Source organism: Crocodylus porosus, unplaced genomic scaffold (assembly GCF_001723895.1).
Source record: "Crocodylus porosus isolate Cpor-Errol unplaced genomic scaffold, CroPor_comp1, whole genome shotgun sequence".
NCBI lineage: Eukaryota > Metazoa > Chordata > Crocodylia > Crocodylidae > Crocodylus > Crocodylus porosus.
This window is the reverse complement of record NW_017728886.1, coordinates 113,537,057-113,560,687: the sequence shown is the minus strand read 5'-3', so window position 1 is coordinate 113,560,687 and position 23,631 is coordinate 113,537,057. Positions and strand designations below refer to the sequence as shown.

The 23,631-nt window shown below is 43.7% G+C and overlaps 1 protein-coding gene across 4 annotated transcripts in view; it reads left to right on the top strand.

The window, feature by feature from the left end:
• The first annotated feature begins 37 nt into the window (after nt 1-37).
• FHOD3 (formin homology 2 domain containing 3) overlaps nt 38-23,631 on the top strand; it is a 640,284-nt gene continuing 616,690 nt past the window's right edge. For 2 of the 4 annotated variants that reach the window (XM_019540820.1, XM_019540847.1), the window contains exon 1: nt 39-477. In XM_019540820.1, the coding sequence (XP_019396365.1) occupies nt 313-477 (165 nt within the window). In that variant the 5' untranslated portion in view covers nt 39-312. Of the gene's footprint in view, nt 478-23,631 lie in introns of all 4 variants that reach the window. The other 2 variants (XM_019540836.1, XM_019540830.1) reach the window with 2 other exon arrangements.

The window sequence follows — 23,631 nt, the reverse complement described above, 5'->3', positions numbered from 1 at the left end:
CCGCCGCCGCCGGAGCCGGAGCGGGCTGAGCATGGGGGCAGCGGTGCGGCGCTCCGCTCCTCCTCGCGCGGCTTGAGGGGCGGCCGCTGCCGGGTGGGGAAGGCGGCGATGCTCTGCCCGCCCGCCTAGGGCTGGGCGCATCTCGCTGCAGCGGCCGCCGGGGCTGCGCTCCCTTGCTCTCCGCCCGCAGAGCAGCGCGGGGGGCCGCCGACCTGCTGCTCCGGCTGCTGCTGCTCCTCCGTCCGCAGCTGGGCTGCCCGGGGGCCGCCCCCGCCAGCCGCCCGCAGCCGGCGTCTCGTGCATGGCCGCAGCATGGCCACGCTGCTCTGCCGGGTGCAGTTCCTGGACGACACCGACCCCTTCACCAGCACCAGCTTCCCCGAGCCCACTCGCCCGCCGCTGTACGCCTTCCGCGAGGACCTGCCGCTCAGCACCCAGCTGCCCGCCGTGCACCGCCTGCTGCGAGCCCCGCACAAGGTGGGCTGCGGCCGGGGGGACCCTCTGCCGGGGTGGCAGGGCTGGCTCGAGGGTTGTATGTTGTGTGGGAAGGGGCAGGCACGGACATCCATCTCCCCCTGCCTTCTGGAGCAAGGGCTGCTCTTAAAAGCTCAGCCCTGCTGTTTGAGGGTAGAAACTTGGGAGGGGGGCTCCCCAGGAGACATGATGGCATGGCAGGGTTCAGGCGCCCCCGTCTTTACAGCCATTCCCTGCCCCCCCCCCCCGGGTTGCTGAACTCTAGCAAAGGGACAGCTCTGCTGCTGTTGCTACTGCTTGTGAGGGAGGGATGGGGTGCATCCATGCCTCAGAGGGGCACAGACTGCCAGGGAGAGGGGTTGGCTGTGGACCATGCAGGAAGAGCTTTGGTAATTGGAAACTTAAAAGATGTAGAAAGAGAAAAATACCAAGCATCTTTCTCCCTCTCTAGTGCATCATTGATGTGCAGAGTAGGGCTGTAAATTGGTAATCACATCTTCCGGCAGCTTTTGCCTTGTGCTGGATTTAGAAAGCATCCCACTTGAGCAGGAGATAACCCAAACCAATGCGCTGCAGCTATCCCGGATGTCTAGGAAGGACACTTGAGAGTAACCATCCTAAACATTCCTTTGTGATTATAGAATTGTAGAAAATGGGGGTTGGAAGGGACCTTGGGAGGTCATCTAGTCCAACCGCCTGCTCAAAGCAGGACCATCCTCAACTAGATCACCTCAGCCAAAGCTTTGTCTAGCCAGCTCTTAAAAATCTCCATCCTTGGAAGCTTATGTGTTGAAATATGGACAGATTTTTCTGGGGTGCAACTGGGATCTAGGAACCTGACCCCTGTGGAAACTCCGTGGGGTTAGATGCCAACCTATCCTTTGAAAATCCCTCGGAACATGAAAGGCCATGTATGCCCAGCCGTTTTTCATTAGTTTTATTCTGCATGGTCTACATAAGGTCACCTCTAAACCTTTCTCAAGAACAGAAGATGTTTGAGAGCCAATGGACTTTGATAGCAGCGTTGTTCTCCCATGAGATTGTGTCAGAGTTTACTCTTAATAAGTAATCCCTTGAGAGAATAAGAGGTCTGTGTAGATTATTGCAGTTCAGTGTGGGTCTCCTGAATAGTGCATGCTTGCGTCTCTGTAAGTCAGTGTGTCTATGAAAGTATGTTAGTGGCTTTATGAATAATTGATTCATGTTACTTTACTCTCATATGTCAGGTTTTACTTGCCAATAACACTGTTAAGGCACAGTCATGTTCGATGCATTTAGTTGTAACCATTGCATTTCTGAAGCATTTAAAGCAGACTAGAAACAAATTTGACACGTTGCCCCCCTCCCTTTCTGGCAACCTCTTCATACTATCATGGTATATAGAAAAAGCATTTATTATTTAGGAAGGTTGGTTAAACTGGGAAGAGCATGTTCATGCAGAGCAGGGTTTTAAGCTATTACTGCTGGAAGGTTTTATGAGCTAAACACAGCAAGGGCTTTGGTAAAAATAGCAGTAAGTCTGCTGTCCTTGAAACAATTGACACTCATTATTCACTGTTGAGAAGAGCTAAGGTATGTTATCAACACAGAGCTTTGTAAAACCTTGCATATTCTTACACATTCATTTTAATGCATTTGCTGATTAATGTAGCCCCCTGCACTTTACATGTGCATTCAGATACGGGTTTCTTTTTAATTGTAAATTTTTCGAAACGATATCACTGTTTGGTATGAGAATAGTTCTCTTTATTCTTTATTGCCTTATTCTCTAACAATGCTTCTGGTTTGTGTATTAACTCAGCAAAGTGGATGGGGGGGTAAGAAAAACAATATAAATGTTTTTCTGAAGAAAACAAAGTAGGAAAAGACCATTTAAGCTACTCTGGCATTGTGTGGGAGGGGGGTGTTCTCTTATCCTCCATTTGTCTCCTAGCATGCACTCAGGAGTTTGTTGGATGATGGCAAAGGCTATGTATGCTCTTAGCTTTAAGGGTGCCCACAGATCAATACAACAACAAAAAAGGAATTCAAAGAGAATCCTTTCAGCACAGGTTTTACATTTGCAGAACATTTTCTTATGTAACAGTTGTCAAGGTTACAGCAACTAGAGTTCTGCATAATGCACAAAATCAAAGGGACTCAGTGTAGTGGTGTTCAAACTTCCTAAAGTCATGGAACCCTTTCATATCCCTTCTGTAGCAGAACATCTCTGCTTGGCTCTGTGGGCTGTGTGAACTGACATGGGCCAGGTGGCCCAGCCCAGCAGTAGCAGTGTGTTGCTTCCTGGTGTACTCCACCATTACCTCCAGTCTCTGCAGAACACCTGATGACCTATTGTGGAACCCCAGGGTTCAACAGAACACAGTTTGAAAAGTTAGCATTGCGTCAAACTTTTTCACAGCATAGGAAGCACATTCTGATACCTTACTCTTGTTGAATACTTTATTTTTCAAGCAATCACATTGCTTTCTGTGGGGCTATTTGTAGAGTAAGGATCTATTCAATGGGAGTAAGATCAGAGTTAGGTCAGTAACATGGGGTGCCTGTACACATGCAGAAAAGCTGCTCCGATGCACTGTAATTTCAGTGTGTTGGAGCAGACTCGATTTTAAGCAAGTCTGCTGGCACATGGTAATTACAGCAGACTCCAGCGTCACATACATCAGCGTCCCTGTGCTGATGAATAGCGGCTGGGGTGTTTTAAAGCTTGTTTCATGAGCTTGAGTTAAAACACCCCTGCTGCCACTTTTGAGCGTGGGGATGCTGATACATGTGATGTTCTGGGCACTTCAATTAGGGCAGTTCTTGGAGCCTTTCTAATTGAAGTGAAATGGTTTCATAATTTCATAGTTGGTAGGGTCCAGCCTGAATCTACTCGCCGTCAACTTATGGCCATTATTCCTCATTAGTTCCAGTAGTGCTCCTGTCCCCCCGCCCCAAGCATGTGTATAAATTCCTATGATTACTGGGTTATGTAATTGACTTGACTGTGGCATTGCTTTATGACTTACACAAGATGGCCTAATTTTCAGAAGTGACCAGTAACTTAGGGTGGCTTCATTTTTTGTTTCTTTCTTTGGGAAGCTGGACTTGCGATTCCTTGGATGTGATGCTAGATGTCCCATACTTCTCTAATGACCAGGGACTCCAATCAGACATGTGCTTGCTCAGCACTTCTGAGAATCAGGCCCAGGTTGCTCCATACTTGTTTTATATTTTGTAAAACCCTTAAAATCAGTAGCCACTTCTGAACATTTTTGACTTTCATCCCTGTCTCATATTTTACCCCCTCTTTTTCTAACATGTAAACTATCTCACTGAGGCTTCATAAGAATTTGGAAAAATTAGAAGTTAAGGAGAAAAGCAGTTTGAGAAGTTGAAAACAGAAGTAAAGTTTATCTCAAAGAAGTTTGTTAATGTTTGTAAAACAGATGTGGTGATTTTGGACACAAGATGTTATAAAAGTCTATGGGTGGTAAAGGAAAACACACATTAAAATTCAGCTCCTGTCCCAGAGATTTATAGTGTCAGGACTTCGGCCTGTGAACATTTATGCAGCTGCTATTTTAATTATGTGAGTAGGTCTCATGGACTAAGCAAGGCTAATTACATGCACAGACATACTTGTGTCTTTCCAAAATTATCCAAAGAGTAAAAGTCAGATTAATCTTGTAGTAAAGAGTTGAAAGAGTATCAGGAAATGTAACTGTAAAATATCAGAATCAGGTCCATCCTGCAATTTAGTTATTTCTTCCAGCATGTTTACTACCTCTTCAATTTTGGTGTCAGCAGCATTTAATCATGGTTCAGTGTATTTCTATATACATTTTGGAACCCTGTTGAGCAGTCCTCTCAAAGTTCATGAGCTCATCCTTGTTCACCAAGTAAATAATGTTGAAATATATCATTAAGCTTGCGGCAAAGGCTCAGCTTTAAAAAATACACAAAATCATGCCATGGAGCCAGCAAGAACCGAAACTTTTCAAAGGGTAGGTGCTACAAGCAGGGCACATGCAAGTAGGCCTTTGCCTTTATATCTCATTCTGTGCATCCCTTAGCCCCCTTCTACATGTTGCATCTGTTGTGCAATTACCTGATTAATTGCACAATTAATTTGCACCTGTAGCAAGTATAAATTAATTATGGTGCCTTAAAGGGGCAACCAGCTATAAAGTTAGTGCAGGAAAATGTGTAATAACTTTATAGATGGTCTATCCAGTTGATTTGCATGTGTAGTCTGTGCTCCCTGGCTGGGAGACAGCTGCTACTGTGATCTTGCTTGCTAGTGCAGGAGGAGCTTGGGATGGCGCATGCATGGCAGGAGGCCTGATTTGTCCAGCAAGGCAAATAATACTCTGGCATGCGTCAACTGATGCAACTCCAGCAAAACGAAGGAGGTGATTCTTCCACTATACTCAGCACTGGTGAGACTATAGCTGGTGTACTGGGCACCACACTTTAACAAGGACATGGACAAGCTTGAGAGAGTCCAAAAATGGGCCACCCATATGATCAATCTTACACGGCAAGCCATTCAAGGAAAGGCTGAGCGATCTGGGACTCTTCACCCTGAGGAAAAGAAGGCTGAGAGGGGACCTGGTAGCAGTTTACCAGTACACTAGGGAAGTACAGCAAGAGCTTGGTGAACAAGTGTTCACCAGGGCATCTGAGGGGAAAACCAGGAGTAATTGCCACAAACTCCTGGAAGACTGATTCAGGCTCAACATTAGGAAAAAATTCCTCAGTCAGGATGTACAGATTGTGGAATAAGCTCCCTCTAAGGTGGTGCAATCTCCTATCCTAGAGGAGACTAGATGGTCATCTTGCTGGGGTCACCTGACCCCCCAGTTGTCTTTCCTACTTGGTGCAGGGGGTCAGAGCCAATCTTCCAAGGTCCCTTCTGGCCTTATAATCCATGAATTGTATGGATCATGCATTAGATCCCATGGCATCTTTACCTGCACATGTAGAGGGGGGCTTATAAGTGCATGAAACATTCTCAAATAGTCATTTACTGAATTTTATTACCAATGTTTCTATTTTGTAGTACTACTTTGAATTTAAAATGAATCCATTTGAAAACAAATATGGATTAAGTAGTTTCTGATCCTTTCCCACTTCCTAAATCTCTTTGCCAATTTTTGTGGTTTCAGAATTAAGAGTTATGAACTTCTTAATGAAAAGGTTTTTGCAGTCTCTCCCATTTTCCTGTAAGAGTTGCTCTGTAACAGGCAGGTACTAGATATCTTGTCTGTTTAGCTGGTCAGATAGTCCTTCTATTTCTGATTAACGCTTCTTGAAATGTTTTCTGTTTTCTTAAAGGGCATTGTTTTTAAAATATTTATAAAATGTTTATAAAAACAAAATTCTGGACCTGGGTTCCACCCTGGTAAAAGAAAAGCAATTCCCCTTACTGGAGAATTTTAGAAGGGCTTAACCAGAATAGGAAATGTGAATTTTAAAAGGAAATTGCATATTTATATGTGAAATTAATATTCATGGTAGTGATTCAGGTATAATCCAGAATATGCCCTAACCTTGATTGGCAACATTTACCTGCATGCTTATCACTTTTATTTGACAATTTTGGCACATTTTATTTGTCTGCTTTTACTTCCGCCTATCAAACCGGTATCTCAACACACTCCATTTAAGCGTGTAGCAGTAGAGATGTCATATAGATTACATGCAGCCTCTACACTGCTCCAATTTTGGAGTCATAACTTTGCTTGGGGTAGGGTTGTTTGTGTGTTTTCAGTGACATAGATTTTGGAAAAAAATTGTTGTTTTTGTGGAAAGACTTTCTCAAACACATATATTGTGTAGTTTGTCTCAAGGACTGGAATCACTTTAATCTCTCCTTGAATGTTTCACTGCTAGATCTCTTTGACTGAAAGGCCTTTTTTTCTGTTCTCCCTCGATCTGTTTTGGGTTGTGTCATCTGTGTAGTCCCAGAGAAATGCAGCTGTCAGAGTGGTTCACAGTTTGAAATTTGATCTTCATGTAGTGGGGGCTACTTCAAATTAATTAACAGCCAGTTAATTAATTTTAAACTTAATGTTCTACCTATTTCAGTATTCTAACAATGAAGGTATAAAATATTTCATCTGATAAATCTGAAGGATAAAGGTTTGTAGTCCAAGTAATTTTTTTTATTTAATCGGATTATAGCTGTGACTACAATTATCGGTCATGTAAATGTCTGAGCCTTTTCTGAAACATTCTGAACTGTTGGTCCTGATGCTCGTCAGTGAGTTGCACAGGCTAATTATGAGTAATTGTTTTGTTTCATCAGTTATAACTTCGTAATCTTTTAATTTGAATGGGTCCCCCCTTGTCCTCTAAAAGGACTGGAGCTCCTGATTGGCTTTCTTCATATAACTTCTTATTTTATGTACCTTTCTATAAATTGCACATTTCCTTATGCTTCTGAATCCAACACTTACAGAGGAGTGGAAGGAATCTCATTGACTACAGGATGGTTGAATTAACTGTTATCGAGAGAAGCTTCCAGTAATAGTATTATGCAGTTGCATTGTAATAGATGTTGGCAACAACTTTCTCTTAACCATTAATCAAAAAGTAGTTTTTATTGACTTGTGATTCAATAGTGCAGGATTTGGTCTTAGATTGATATTATTAAAATTACCTCTTTTTTTTTTTTTTAACCTACAGATGCTACAGTTTGACTCTAAACCTCAATAACATTCTGGTTGATCTAAATTGTGGAAATAAAAACAGGAACTCTGAGCCAGATTCACAAAGGGACTTAGATGTCCAGTTTCTAAAGAACACGTCACCAGCCTGAGTTGGGCAACTAAATTTCCTATAAAATGCATGGGGAGAATTAGGCAAACAGGCATGGAGTTTTCCCCGTGCTCACTCGGGATTCTTAAGCCACACAGTAGAAAATACTGAAGAGAGGGGGCATGTCTGATATTGCCTCTGAGACATCTAACTCCTTGTCTTGGTTAAGTGCCTTTGTAAGACTGGGATTCACAGCCTCAACTCTTCTCTTGGACTTATACCCAAAAGGATTATTTAGGTGTGTGGATAACTCTTCCACTTCTAGGAAATGGCTGTTGTAGAGAAGAGGTGATGGTGGTGGTGCTAGGGATTGATAAACTAGGTTTATGATCATGGCACTCCCCAGGAAGTGGAAGTCTTGTGTTCCAGCATTTTCATCTTAAAGAAGTTTAAATTGCGTATCTTTCATCTCAAGGAGGATGCCCTAACTATCTGTCTTGAGGCACTCTGCACATAAGAGGCACTCTGCACCCCTTCTGTTCAAGGTATGCCCCTGCATAGAAAAGAACTCAAGATATTTAGGCACAGAGAGAGAGAAAGGTAAGACAAGGAAGAGAAACACCTCAGTTTTGGTCTCTTTGGTGACCAATATTTAGAGGCCCAGGGACTCCTAAGGCAAATCTGCACGTTGCCCTACAGCATCATAGTGATGCACTACATTGCTGTATGGCATGCTATGTATCTACTTGTGATCGTCAGCTGTGTTGCCATAGTGGTGTGCTCACCAGATATAGCATGCCAATACCTTGATGTGGTAACAAAATTTAACTGTGTGCTGCGCACAAGGCACAGTAACCACCTATACTGAACCATGCTTTAGTACTTCCAAAATGAAGTATTGAAGCATGGCAGCATGCAGATACACCCCTAGGTTCCTAAGGATTAGGTAGAAGTTTTGTGGATTGATTAATTGGGATGCCTAAACTTTGCTTAAGACTCCTAAGTGGTGGTGGTGATTGTTTTTGTTTTGAGGGTTTGTTTTTTTTGATCTAGCCTTTAGTATTTTTACTCTAAATACCTCTGTATGTAACCTTAATGGATTTTTACATTGCTTTCACCCTCTGATCTGTTAAAAGAAGATGGATTCACTTCATAGCCCTCTTTCATATTTCCTTGACCCTTGGGAAAATTTGTATTTGGATCTAAATTTTGAGTTAGGCCCACCATTAATAGTGTTCCTTGAATCTAACTTGGTTCTGTGGAGTGGTTGGTTTTGAATTGCTTTAAGTCACTGGATACTCTAACTTGCTGACCTCAAGTCATTCAGGAGGGTGGATATATATACACAGCCAGTGTCAGATGGCATACTTTTTTTAGTGGTCTCCCTTACTTATGTGATTACAACATATCATATTTTACCTTTTATTCTTTGTATTTACGATTTATTTTATGTTTCTACAACTTTATTGATTATTATACTGTATGTGTGAAGCTACAGCTTTCTCTTTCAATCAGTTGCTGTCCCTAAATTTAAAAATACGATAGTGATTTGTTTTCTAATAAGGAAAACCCCAGGTGGAGGGGAGGGGGAGCAGGAGGGGCTCAAAGATAAGTTCACTCTCTTTCTTGAGTCAATGTTTAAATTTGTTCTGGGACCTATATCAGTAAGGCAGCACCAGTGCCATTCAAAGAAACTGCTAATTAGGACAAGGACATAAATCAGGTGCTAAACAAAGGGACTACTACATCAGAAAGTACACTCCAACTACTGTACAGATATAAGTACAGCCTCCTCTTTTGGCAGAGGTAAATACTTCTTTCTCTTTGGGCAGTAACTGATTCTTGAGTGCAGTGTGGTGTAGATTTGTAGTGGCTGTACACGCAGGCTACTTACTTCGCCTCTTCTCTAGCACTGAGTTCACTCTGTAAGTTATTTATGTCCCTAGTGCAGCAGCAGCACACGCTCTGTCTTCTGTAGATACAAATCCATTCTATGACATGGAACAACCCTGGTAGTAGGGCTAGCCAGTTGCAACCTGACAGTAGGCCTGGATTTTGCAGCATGATCGCATGTGGGAAAAGAGAAGGGTCACCTTGCAGTATATTGAAGATGGATGCAAAACAAAGGCATATGACACACTGGAAAAAACAGTATATACTGCAACCCATGGGAGAAAGAAAACTATAACGGGTGCAAGTAGCTATTGTAGTACTAAACTAACAGCAATAAAACTGTGCTACTAAAATCTGAGCTGGGCAGATATATTCTCCTGGTTGTTTTTTGTTTTTGTTTTTTAATCCTCTAAAGAGAGAGAGCAGAGCTCATACCTTTTGATGGAGTAACGAGTAACAACTTCCAAACCGATAGCTTCTACTCATAGCGTTGCCACTGCGCTGCTCACTCTTTCAGGGAAGAGAAGATTCTGGTCTCTTTCCCAGTAGCTCCATCCTTCTGGGATGTCTTAAGGAGTGGAAGAGAAGAAATAATCCCTGCTGGTAAAGAGAGAAGGGAATAAATGTGCTGGCAGAACAAACCTGTGTCTTACACTAACTTTCTTTAAGCATCCTCTGTATAGGAAGCTTACCTACATTCTTGTCTGCTTTGTCCTCTACTGAATAAACTGTACCCTCCCCATTCTTCTGGGGCAGCAAGTAGGCTTGCTGCACTACTGGAGCAGCTTGGTACACTGACCTTGTAGGACTCTGCCTCTGTGCAGACTAGGCCGCAGTCTGCACAAAATTTTCCCTCAGCCCACATACATTATGAAACCTCTGCTTAAAGAATCTATGTATTGGGACTGGAAAGAGTGTATTCTTTTGATCCTGCTACTTCTGGATGAGGAGCAAGCAGGACATGGAATCTTTAAAGATACAAGTTTTGGTTTGGTCATTGGGACTCTGTAATAGTCTCCCAAAAAGGAAAGTGAGGCACGGAGTAGCCTATCAAATGCAGAAAATCATTTAGAAGGGAAAGTGGTTACTTTCTTCAGAGGCATCCTTGATAAGGGTAGGGGCAGGACCTACTGAGGGATATGCATCTGGTTTGGGGCTAATGAGGTGCTGGAATCTATATTGCTCTCCTCTATGCAAGAAACTTTCTCCTTCTAAGAGCTTTGGGCTGGGAAGGTAACTAGGCAGAAGTTTTCAAGGTGTTTTGGGTTTCACAAAATAATTCCAGAGGCTAATGGGCTCCAAACTCCAAGAAGTTCACCCATTCCTTACTACAAATAACATGTTATTACTTTTTGCAGTGGCCCTGTTTGTTTGGATTTTGAAGAAAAGCTATTTACATTAAATTGAAGAGCGATATTATGATTTATCAGTTGTCTGTGTCTTTGTGCCACAACCTTTTTTACATATTTAGTAGCTGTGCACACTAAGCTGAAATTGAAAATGCAGTCAGTGGAGTTAGTTGGTCTGGGCTTACCTTGGCACAAACGAGAGCAGAACCTGGCCCTGGATCCAGATTAAAAAATGAGTCACAGCAAGGATCAGCATGAAATGTGCTTTCCAGAAAGTAAATGAAGAGGTCATAAGAGGGACAACTGTCTAAGGGTATTAATTTTAAGGCAGCTGATTAGGTCTTGCAGTACGAGAGTGGCCTTCTAGGTCCCAGCAAGATGGATAAGAAATGGGGAGTGAATTCTGGGACTTCCAGAATGGCTCCCCCAATTGGGAAAGTTGACATCTTTTAAAGTCTGAATCTTCTTGTGCTTTCCTGCCTTATCCCAGCAGATTTGCATTTCACTCATCTGCCTAATGGATATGTAGGCTATTAATAGGCCTTCTGGCCTTATTTATTAATTTTATTTTTATTTTATTCATTTTATATGCTTCCCTTCCCAGCAGAGGCTCAGAGCAGGTTATTTTATAAGAAGACAGGATAACTTGTAAAACAGGAGATGGAAAAAGAGAACAAAACACCTTAACAGGGGAAGAAGGAGCATCAACATGAAGCAGAAACTTCCTGTTGCAGGGCACTAAGGTGTGTCTGCTCCTTTAAGGGCAGAAACTGCCTAGAGAAAGCACCCTAGGAGCCAGGCAGAACCCCCACAGGTGCAGGTTGCTGTGGTAGCAGGCTAATGAGGGAATTAGCCTGGCTGTACCTGGTCAGGTGACCAGAAGGATGCAGGGCCCTGGGCACATATAAGCCCCAGGGCTGAGGCCAGCAGGAGTTAGTTCTCTGGCAGCTGCCAGGGGAAGGATCTCTTGCAGAGAAGAACTGGCCAGAGATGCTGTGGCTGCCTGATATGCTGCTTACAAGACTAATGGGGCTCCAGGAGCTCCTCAGATACCCTGGGCTGGAAGACACTTAATGCCTGGGGAGAAGTTTGCATCTTTAAAAGAGACAGAGTGCACCCTGCGCTGTTTGTATTATGTTATAGCCCAAGGGCACATATTTTGGTGGTGGTTGTTGGTTTGGTTTGTTGTACTCCAGTGGACCCTGGCCTGAGGCATTGCAGCACACTACCGTGTAGAGCCCCAGTGCTGAAGAGGGCACTGCAAAGGGGGTGCAGAGATCTCAGTGGCAGAGGAAGCAGCTACAAGGGCCCAGGGCCTAGTGACAACAGGAGGCCAAGCTAGATGGAGGCCTCATAAAAAGGGACCATGTTTAATTACCATTTATGGGGCATGGTAAAGGGGAGGTTTTGGAACCATGTCTCTAGCTCATAAGGTTTGGAGTGTCCTGTGAGTCATCTACCAAGAGCAGGGCCTATCAAGGGGTCCAATAACCTGCAGGGTTTAGGGACAGTCCATCAGGACCATGGTGGAACTGTAACTTGAGGGCATCCTCCCTATTTCTTACTTTTACCAGGAAGACATGGCAAATGAGATTAGAAGGAGCCTGTGGGGTAGGGCCGGCACAGTCACGGAGCCCGAGGGACATCACGGCCCTGGGGACCCCGCATCGTGGCATTCCCTAACCAGTATCCCAGCCTAGTGTTATTTTTTAAATACTTGCCCAAATAGGAAGTCTTATTGTGCTTCTGTAAGATGTTTGAGCTTGGACTCTGGACTTCAGGGCAGTTCCAGAGCTGTGGAGTGACAACTGAGAATGACCTTCCACGTGCTCAGGGGCAACCAGCATGGGTTCATTAGAGGCAGGTCCTGTCAGACCAACCTGATTGCCTTCTATGATCAGGTCACAAAATCCTTGGATGCAGGTGTTGTTGTGGATGTAGTCTTTCTGGACTGCAGGAAGGCCTTTGACACTGTCTCCTACCCCATTCTCATTAAAAAGCTAGGCGACTGTGGCATTGATGCCTACACAGTCAGATGGGTCACAAATTGGCTGAGGGGCTGCACCCAGAGAGTGGTGGTGGACAGGTCATATTTGACCTGGAGGCATGTGGGCAGTGGAGCCCTCCAGGGCTTGGTCCTTGGGCCCACACTGTTCAATTTCTTTATTAGTGACTTGGACAAGGGGGTGAAAAGCATCCTGTTCAAATTTGCTGATGACACCAAGATTTGGGGTGAGGTGGGCATGCTAAAAGGGAGGGACAGGGTACAGCTAGACCTGGACAGGTTACAGGGGTGGGCAAATGAGAATAGGATGGGATTCAATACTGACAAGTGCAGGGTACTGCACTTGGGCAGTAAAAACCAGCAGCATACCTATAGGCTAGGGAACTCCCTTCTTGAAAGTACAGTGGTGGAAAGAGATCTTGGAGTCATTATCAATTCCAAGATGAACATGGGCCGCCAATGTGAGGACGCGGTCAGGAAGGCTAACCACACCTTGTCATGTATCCACAGATGCATCACAAGCAGGGCTAAGGAGGTGATCCTTCCCCCTATGTGACACTGGTCAGGCCACAGTTGGAGTAGTGTGTCCAGTTCTGGGCGCCACACTTTAGGAAGGATGTGGCCAGCATCAAGAGGGTCCAGAGGAGGGTCACTTGCATAATGCAGGGACAGTAGGGTGGAGAGGCTAAGGGACTTCAATCTGTTCAGCCTTCACAAGAGAAGGCTGAGAGGGGACCTGGGGGCTGTCTATAAACTTACCAGGGGGGGACCAATGAGGAATGGAAGAGACCCTGTTCCCTGAGCACCTCCTGGAGTAACAAGGAATAATGGCCATAAGCTGTTTGGGAGTAGGTTCAGGCTGGACATTAAAAGGCACTACTTCACAGTTGGGGTGGCTAGGATCTGGAACCAGCTTCCAAAGGATGTGGTGCTGGCTCCTACCTTGGGGGTCTTTAAGACTAGGCTGGATAGTTACCTAGCTGAGGTCATATGAGCCCAGTATTCTCTCCTGCCCAGGGCAGGGGGTCAGACTTGAAGATCTACTTAGGTCCCTTCCGACCCTACATCTATGAATCTATGTTTTTGCCTAGTGAACCTGATGCATTGATGGTATTTGCAGCAGATTGTCCATGGCTGAATTTAGGAACCACAATGGGGTGTATGGGAAAAGGAGGTCCCTTAGATCGATCTGTCTGTCATTTAGAAGTCTAAACCAACAGCTTGAATTGTACTCAGAAAGCTATTGGGAGCCAGTACAGACTCTGGAGTGATTGGTTATGTGTTCTTTGTGACCCATCCCTGTCAGAAGGTGAGTTGCTGTGTTCTGTATAAGCTGCAGCTTCCAGACAGTCTTCAAGGGCAGCTCTGCATAGAGCACATTACATCAGCTTAGCCCTGAGGTGAGAAAGGCATACATGGTGGTAGTCAGATCTAAATCTGAAAGAAAGGGTTGCAGCCTTATCACCAGAGGCAGCTGGTGAAAGGCACTTTTAGCCACTGCAGCCACTGAAGATCCAGGTGCAGCAAAGGATCTAGGAGCACCCTAATGCTGTGAACCTAGTAGCAAGGGAAGGCAACAACCCCATCAATAATGGGTGTTGACCAAGGCCACGAGTGTAATCTGTTATTTCCAGGATTAAAACCAGACTGGCAAGAGCCTAGGAATCTGATGGCATCCAGATGGCTTGGAGTTGATGGGTGACCACTTATTCAATGATTTTCCCTAGAAAGGGGAGGTTGAAGACAGGCAAATCATGCTGGGGAATAAGCATCAAGCGATGGTTTCTTGTACAGGGGCTGGACTGTTGTGGAGTTAGGGACATCTGGCACCATGGTCTTCTGAAGGGAGGCATTGACAACCCCTGCCAGCAGCGGCCCCAGTCTCTCTCAGCTGGTTTTACAAGTCAGGGTGGGCATGAATCCACTTTACAGCTCATCACCCTCATTCTTCCACACACTTTCTGCACCAGTGCGTGACAGAAATTTAAAACTTTTCAATGTAAGTGAAGCAAGACCAAACTTCCTCAACTCCTAACTCTTGACTCTGCAGCAGAAGTGGTGGTCCCCAAGCCACACTTTCAATTTTTTTCTGAACTTGTCCATTTTAGTTTCTTAAAATCTATACTTTCTTTGATGCAGGAAGTTTGATTATCCCTCTCTGTTTCCATCTTGGTATATAAGCTTGAGTAAAGTATCAGGAATAAATTTTCAGTAATTTCCCTTAATATGCAATGTTGTTTTGTCATCTTCTTAGTTTGGCCATTACTTTAACCCTTAATAAATTTTTAGAGTCCTTGAAGAACTTGGCTTTAAGAAGGATGAAAAAGATAGATATATATATATTTAAATAACAGTAAATATTCAAATAGTAGGTACCATGCATGCCACTTATATGTGGCCCTTCAGCTCCTATTGCTATAAATTTGCAACACTATGAAACTAAGGTGGTTATAAAGAAAAAGGATCTGATCCTTGAAGTTATAATTTCTCTCATATACATCTTCTTTCATCCAGACTCCTCTGCAAGTACTTTCTGAATATTATTGAGGGCTCAACTGTAATGTTACAGTCTGCCTTTAGTAACAGATTTTCTCCAGGAGCAAACCAGAGAATCAACTGGGAATTGGAGCATTACTGTTAGGCCTCTTCCATATGTGCAGGAAAAGGTATGATGGGATCCAACATGTGATCCATACATTTGTGCCTCCTGCCATGCCACACACGGTCCCAGTGTGCCTTGTTGTTGGCACGTGGAGAGCCCAACCGTCAGTTCCTCCTGCATTGGCAAGAAGGAGATTCCTGTGACTGGGAGCCCTGCCTCTGCTGATGGGGCTCTTGGCTGTGGGGACCACGTGCAGCTGGGGCTGAAAGTCCTGCACCTGACAGGACTCTTGTTTCTGTCTGTGCCACATATCAGATGTAGGACTCTGGGCCCTGCGGTGCATGTGGTGCAGCCAGGACCAAAAGTCCTATCAGCTGCAGGACTGAGCCCCAGCAGCTGTGGAGCACTGCTGCAGTCTTTTAGTCCTGAGGGTATGTGGGGTGCCTCACACCTTGGAGGTCACGGCAGCTGCTGTCTCCCAGTCACAGGGGTGTTTGGAGTACCCTGTGATGGGGAGATTACAATAGCTGGGAGATCACAGCAGCTGCGGACTGTCTACAATGCAAATTAAGCCTGGATAGAAACCAGCTATAAAGTTATTACACAGGTTTGAGCAATAACTTTATAGCTGGTTTGACCTTCTTAAGGACCCATAGTTAACTTGCACATGTAGCCAGTCTAAATGTATTGTGCAGTTAACAAGGTAATGGCATAATAGATACAGTGTGTAGAGGGGGGCCTTTAATGTCTGCTTTCCCTTTGATTTGGAGAGGGGTACGTTTCCTCAAGCCTTTTACTGGAGCCGCTTTCTCCAGCTCTGTGCCTAGCTAATGAATAGTGATGCATTTGAATTGTAAATTGTTTTCTTTTCCATCCCGTCCTATCCCAGAACAAGGTGATAAGAGATAGCCAGCACAGATGCATCAATAGTAGGTTATACTTAAGCAATGCCGTGTCCTTCTATGACAAGGTGATGGCCTTTGTGAATGACTAGGGTATGGATGTGATGCACCTGCACTTTGGTAAAGCTTGTGATACCATCTCATTCTGATATTTTCATAGGTAAGGTTAGGAAATCTAGGTTAGATGAAGTTATATGAGGTAGTCATTTATTTTGTTGTATTATTGTAGATAAGAGTAGTTGTCAATGACTCTCATATTTTTCTGTAATTCCATGATCCTCTCCTACTTGCTTGCAAGGAGGAACCTCAGGAGAACAGGTTCTTCCTTCTACTTTATCATCAGTCAAAATCTGTCCAGGGCTGATCAAGGGAACTCTGGATGCCTTTCTCCTGGCAAACTCCTACACAGCCAAAAGACTGATTTCATTGTGCAGTAGAATGGCAAGCAGCCACATGACATGGGGCTAGCTGCTGTGCAGTTATGAGCAGGTATACTTGATTGGTAACTCTGCAGTGTAACTGTTGCAGGCACGTGGTCTATAGTGATCCAGGGATAGCAAAGCCCTTCCAACTTTAATTCTGACCACTCTGGGTAATATTTAGCACATTGTTATCACTCGAGCATAAAGAGGTAACAGTTTAAGCATAACAACTGGTGTGCACTCCTGATTGGTAGCTCCCTTTCCCCTTTATGAAGCAGTTAAAATTACCACTGTCCCTATCCAGTAATTGTATTTTAAAGTACTTTGTTGACTTCTAAGGACTTTTAGGGAGGTTTTTTTTCCCCCAGGCTGTTGCAAATAGATACATTTCTTCCTCAAAAAAGGAGAAAGCATTCTTTACATAGGTTTGAGAGAATGAAAGAAACTGTAGTGAAGAAGTAACATGTCATTGATTGGAGTGCAGTTGTTCATTTTATGCACCCCTCTACCCACCAGTAATCTGCTTGAACCTCTGTGCAGCATTTGTACAAAGGTCCAGACAAACAATAAAAAGCCTCTCATGATGCATTTGAAACTACGTGGAGAAACTCTGGTCAGCAGCCTGTAATTACATATGCTGGAAGATAGCAATGTCAACTTGCCTTGGCCACTTTTAAAATGTACCATGAGATTTTTAGTAACCATTTATTTGAAAAACAGCACCACAATAGTTCCTAATGCTGCCCTAAGATATTAGTTTATGACTTACTGGGTGGAAAGAGTGCCACCTACTGAATCACGATCATATCCTGCCACACCTGATTGTATTATACTGACATGAACCTTGTTCCTGTGTTACAATTATTAATAAACATGGCTAGGAATGCTATTGAATATTCTTAGTGGAGGAATAGGTGTGGACAAAAGTAGCAGTAAGTTCTTTAAAGGGTGCTCAGCTACTCAAAAACATCTGCAAATATCTGGCTTGAGATCTTATTAAAGTGAGGATGAATGAGACTTAAAGTTCAACTTTGTTCATGTCATCACCATAACGCATTTTATAGAGTCAAAAATACATTTTAGTTTCCAGTTGTAGCTATCAAAAATGATAGAATTGAAAAGTGCTTTTAGAACTGCTTTGGTCTACATCCTCAACTTACTTGACTGTTGTACCAGCCACTGACCCTCAGACTGTGCTTAGTGGGGTATTTATTTCAATTACAAAGTCTTGAGCAACAGCTGATTTTGATCCTCAGTGTCTGGTTGTCATTGCTAAACCGGGGCAATGCCATAATACTAAAGTAAATCACTTGGTCACATCAGTCACCATCATGTCACATATGACTGAGATCGGCAAAGAGTAGATGGCTGAACAAGTAATTTGATCTGTTCATGGTCAGACTTTTTGAAGTATTTTCTGCACTATCTTAAGGTTGAGCAACTGAATGTTATTTGTTTTGCAAGATGTTGCAATTAAGTTTTTTGCCTCTCAAAGGAAAAGACACACACGTGCACTTCCAAAAATAAATGGGATACACATCTGATACTCAGTAGGGAGATGGGCTGGGCTTTAATAAAGAGGTCCAAGGACAAAAAGTACAGATTATGTACTGCCTTATAGATAGCATGATTTACATATAACAGTTGTATTGTTTTTACTACCTTTTGTGTACAACTATACCATCTCTTGAATGCACATGATTAGTGTCTGTATAGAATGTGCTTATAGTCATGTTACATATTTTTGCATGGGAAAAGGGAAGAAATTAAACTTGCATAGCAGCTGCTACTTTTGAGTTGTTTCAGTATAACTACATTGGTTTAAAAAAACCCAAACCAAAAAAAAAAAAATCACATCCCTAACTGACATACTTATACCTGCATGTAGACCAGGCTTTAAAATTTGAGATCCCCCTTCTCAAGGGTGTGAAGCCATTAGCTACAGCTTGGTGTCACATGTTGATTGCTGGAGACTGAGGTTTTAAAATGCTGCCCTTAGGAATGGCATTAGGAAGAAAATTGGAGCTTGACTGTAAGTCAGTTTTTAAACTGATGACTAGTCCCATTGCTATGGTGGGAGTGGGGCGGGGTTGGGACTCCAGCTTGTTCAAGGAGTTGCACTGCTGTGAGCCAAGTGAGCACTGACCAATGACTGCCTTCCCTGGTGCATCTATCTGTTCAGCAGTTCCCTGGTGGGGAAAGAAGGATCAGTGTCTCTGGTTGGGGAAGGATCTAAGAGAATGTGGCTTTTTCTTCCTGCACAGGCACCCAGGGGATGGAAAGAAGCAGCTGAGAATTATCAGCCAGTTCCAGCCTCTGAAACCCTGTCTTATCCTGGTGCAGATAACATTAGCTTGAGTTCCTAGCTAACTGGCATCAACTGGCATAGGTCATCCAAGGAGTATATGCCAGCTGAGGGTACCTGGAACAGCAGTGAATTCCCCTCCTGGGATGCTTTTCTGCATTAGTCATTGTGGGAAGCGACATAGGAGCTGACTTCAGTGGTAGTTCACCAACTGGGGGCTTCCTGATGCTAGTGGAATGCTCAGCAGCTGCTTTCCATTCCCTTTGTGCCACAAAGGGAGCAGGACATGGGAGAGAATGTGCTCCAAAGCACTGATTATGGCCACATGACCTTCTAGAATACGTTCCACTGCTGAGCTAAAAAAGCCTGGGCACCACTCGTGTAAAGAGCCTTTTAAGACTAAGAAATTGTTGACATGTCATGCCAAGTTAAAAATTAAAGTAGCCTTAAATATACATCCTTGGTCTATTATCATACTGCAACTGGTGCTCTTGTACCGTGACCTTTGGCTCCATGCAGAAAGGGAGTCTCTTCCCCCCTGCACTTGCAGAAGTGAGAAGGAGCAGGGTAGGCAAAATTCAGTCCTCCACCCCTTCAATATGAACTCTTGGGACCTACAGAACTTCTAGTTTCCCTCTGACAAACTTTCTTCCTCTCTGTCATGTTCCCTTGAGGGTTTCTTACTGGAGGGTATAATCAAGTCCTTTTTATGGGAGAAGAAAAGATCTGGTAATTACTGTTTTATTGGAAAATTGAAATGTTTTTCAAACTGCATTTTGTGTATTAGAAATAAATGGCAGTGTGGGTAAATATTGAAGGAAACATGCTCACAAAAGAGAGAGAGGGCAAATTAAACTGGTCTTTGTGTTTTACTGCCTCTACTTATGTTATTTCCTTGCTTACATCACATTCACATTCCTGTTCCCCATCAAGTGCAGTATATCATGCTACCAATTAAAGAAGCAGAATCAAATTTCTCTTACAAATGAAAGACCCATAGCTCTCCAGTGACCACAGTTGAGATATGTGGCCTTTATTCTCAAGAGAAAAGCAGGTCATGAGTGAAAGAAAGATGGTGTTACATTTCAACCAGCTATATTTGGGTTAACTTGCTTAAATAATCCAAATGCTACATCAGTCATAACAATACAGTCCATACAGGAGGGAAGGGCCATTTTATTTTATTTTAATTAAAATGTCATTTTTGTTTATAGTACTCAATTTTTTTTTTATTATAATATCCAGTTTTGTATTTGTATTAGTATGTTTTTGCACCTTGGGAAAAGTAATAGGCAGCTCTCAGCTAGAATTATTTCAGCTAGAAGTGCATAGACATTTTTTTTGATTCATTTTAATTATTACTGGAGTGTCTGAAGATAGCTCAATAGCTAAGCAATACCCAGCTACTGATACAACAGTTTAATGGTATATCTGTTACGTTTTTCAGCTATGGTGCTTCATTTCTCCTTGTTTTTCTTTTGTTTATTTGTTGGGTATTTGTCTTCTGTGTGGTCAGTTCTTTAAAATCGGGAAGCCACTTTTAGATTGTTCCTTGGATCAAGAGGGTAGCTGGACCTGGGGTTTTCTTTCTTTCTTGATGCCATGAAGGGTAGAGACAATTTCCAGTTTAGACCTCAGGACAGTTGGGGAGGGCTGGCAGAGCAGTCAAACTTGATTGCATTTGGGTGCTGCTATCATCAGGCCATGTTCATGCCAAACCCATTATTGAACTGTTGTGGGGTTTTGAAATGGGAAACGGATTGCTTTTGAAAGTGGGGCAGGGGAAACAGATTGCTGAACATGTTCATATCAGACTTAAATTATATCAGTGCCTTCAGTTTTCTAAATTTGACTGTTTTGAGTAGTTGAGTCAACTTTTCCCACACAATTTTATACAGTATAGCTGTTTCTTTAATTCATTTTGCTGTGGACGAACAATCAACACTTAAAATGCTGTCTAACAAGAAAAAAGGCTCATTTTTGCTTCGGGTTGATGAAGTCATGGGAATGGAACCTCTCCCTCCCCCCCGCCATCAAGTGCAGTCCCCTGCATTTGCAGGCAGGCATTTTCCCTGAAGGTTCATAATATCATCCAGCTCTTGTCTCACACCACAGACCTAAATCTTATATCACAAGGAAAGGTAAAAGTGTCAATAATGTACAAGTAAAATGTACTCAGATGATCCACAGAGGACCATGCCCCAGGGCTAGCAGGAAGATGGCAAAAAACAAGCACAAACTAAAAAACCCAACCCCTTGGCAGTCTGATTTGGGAAAAAAAATTGCTGTGTGACCTCAAATCTGATCATTGGCGTAACCCTGAGTACATGACCTTCCAGCCCAATGCCTGAGAAGTTTTTAAGCACAAAGGGGCAGCATCAGTGTACCACAGCCAAAGTCCTATCTCTCTCTGCAGCTGTGGCCAGTCTTGAAGGTTTTTTTAGCTTAGTGGAGCATCATTATTTCAAGATATGCAGTTGCCCATTTCCCATTCCAGGATATCTTCCCCATTTAAAATAATAATAATAATAAAATTGAATTTGCCTTTGCTTGCAGATCTGGCCAACTTATAAGTTCTCAAACATTTTTCTTTGCTTGTTTTCTTGGCAGAAGGAGGGATGGTTTATGCTCACTTTTTATGACGACCCTGTTTTACCCTAAACTTTTACTAATATTCTTTAGTACTTGGAGGGGAGTTTAGGTTTATAATGGGGGCAGGTCACATTCACCCTTTAGACTAGTTTTTTAGAACAAATGTGCATTAATCAACTGAAAGAGGGAAATTACCTGTTTAATTAAAAAAAAGGAGGTGGAAAGAGACTCTGAGGCTTTGCAAGCTATTCTGCTTCGGTGGTTGGAATCCAGGCCCAGTTCTGGTCACATCAGGTCATTACTATTTGATGACTGGTTGATGATGCATGTAAAGTGAGTAGGAGCTTGCTAGCTAGCTGACTGTCCTGCAGTGTTGCCAACACTCCCTGTTGTATTACGAGTGTCTCTATGCTGGTATTCATAAAGCCTGTACTCCTGGAACTTTCTGGTCGTGCTCCTTAGCTTTTGGTTAAAAACATATCTCTGGCTACAGAAAGAAGTTTGAAGGCGTGACCCTTAAAGGCTTAAACATCAAAGTGACAATTAAAAGAATCTAAAATTAAACAAAAATCAAAACAAAAATACTCATGATTTTAAAATCAATCTAATGATTATTGTAAGGAGAGAAAATTTTAATATTTTAAAAAATAATCTTTATGCTCGGTGGCACTAGAAACAATTATAACCTGTGGCTTTTGGCAGTCCCTGTTGGCTTTACACAGCGTCTCTATTTGTAAGTGTCATGGGCTTAGAGTAGGTGTGAGCAAAATACAGCCCAGGGTCCAGATCTGAACCACCAAAGGATTTTATCTGGCCTGTGCTGTGTCCTTGGCCCCACTTGGGCCATGGCGCATGTGGCTGGTCATGCTGCCTCCAGTGAGGCTGGGGCAGTGCGACAGCTGGACTCCACTTCCCAACAGCCCTGGTGGCAGCAGTTCCTTCTGGTTCCTGTTACCAGTCAGCCCCACTGCCTGGACATCCCAGTGCATCCATCCTTCACCCACCACTGTGGGCTCTGCACAGCAGGTTGATGGGGTCTCCATGGATACCAGCCCAGGTCCCACGCAGTCAAGGCGGACTTGGCCAGGCAGATGGGATGGGACTGCGGGTGAGTAGGGGGCAGCATCTGGGAGTGGGGCAGATGGGCAGAGCTGGAGCTGGGGCTGGGATCACAGCATGGAATTGCTGGGCAGGGCCTGGGGCAGAGCCACAATCTGCTCCCTGCATGTCCATGCAACGGGTGCTGGTTCCATGGGCAGGGGTTTGCCAGGATCAGGTTGTGGCTCTGCCCCAGGCCATGGCCCTGTGGTGTCAGTCCCTTGTGATCCCACCCTGCAATCTTGGCCTTAGCCCTGGTCCCGGCTACCTGTCCCACTCTTGGATGCTGCTTCTCACACAGTCGCATCCCTATCCCATCCAGCTGGACAAGTGCGCCCTGCCCACGTGTCTTGGGCCGGCCTCCAAGGAGATCCCAGGGCCTGGGCAGGGTGACAACATGGGGCCGGGCCCTGGGGCAGAGCCACTTAAGGAGTTTTGGTGTGCTGCTGCAGGGTGGAGGGGAAAGGGGAGGGAGAAAAGGGGGGCAGTGCTGACTCAACCCACAACAGCTTACCAAAACTCCCTTAATGGCCTTCTGGTCCAAATAATTGCCAGCCCCTGGCGTACTAGCTGGATTAACCTGACACTCCTAGAGGTAGTCCTTATGGGCAGATTTGTAGTCTGCTGCTGCAGCAGTGTTAAGACATTTATTTTGTTATTGTCTTACGCTGTACCTCTGCTGTATAAAAGGAGGATTTCAGCTGACAAGGCTGCCTGTGTGACACCTCTCACAAGCACTAAAGCCACATAGGGAGGAGTAGAAGCAAAACTGCTTTAACATTTTGTTCACCAAGGGTGAGATATGAGGGTTGCACACACTCTTTATTAATAAGTTCATCTGCCAAGAGATGGCTTTTGAAGTGTTTTTCTTCACCATGTGTGCATTGTAAGACAGAAGGATATAATCACATTTTCTCAACATGTTTTAACATGTAATTGCATTGGCTTATATACAACATCTTGGCTGTCTCATCACTTTAATCCTAGCCGTTGTAAGTGTGCTGACTGAATAACAGGATAAAAATAGCCTTCACTCAGACATGTTATGTGGTATCAGTTGCTTGGGAAGATTGTTGGTAATGACATAATTAAAAGTTGACAAAGTTAGTAGACAGGATGCCCTTCTGTGACGTTATGCATGTAGAAATAAACGTTATCAGGATTACACTTCAAATCTGTGGCCATCTTTATTCAATTCTTTACTAGTTCTGGTAGTGTAGTAGACAAGTATTCCATGTCTTA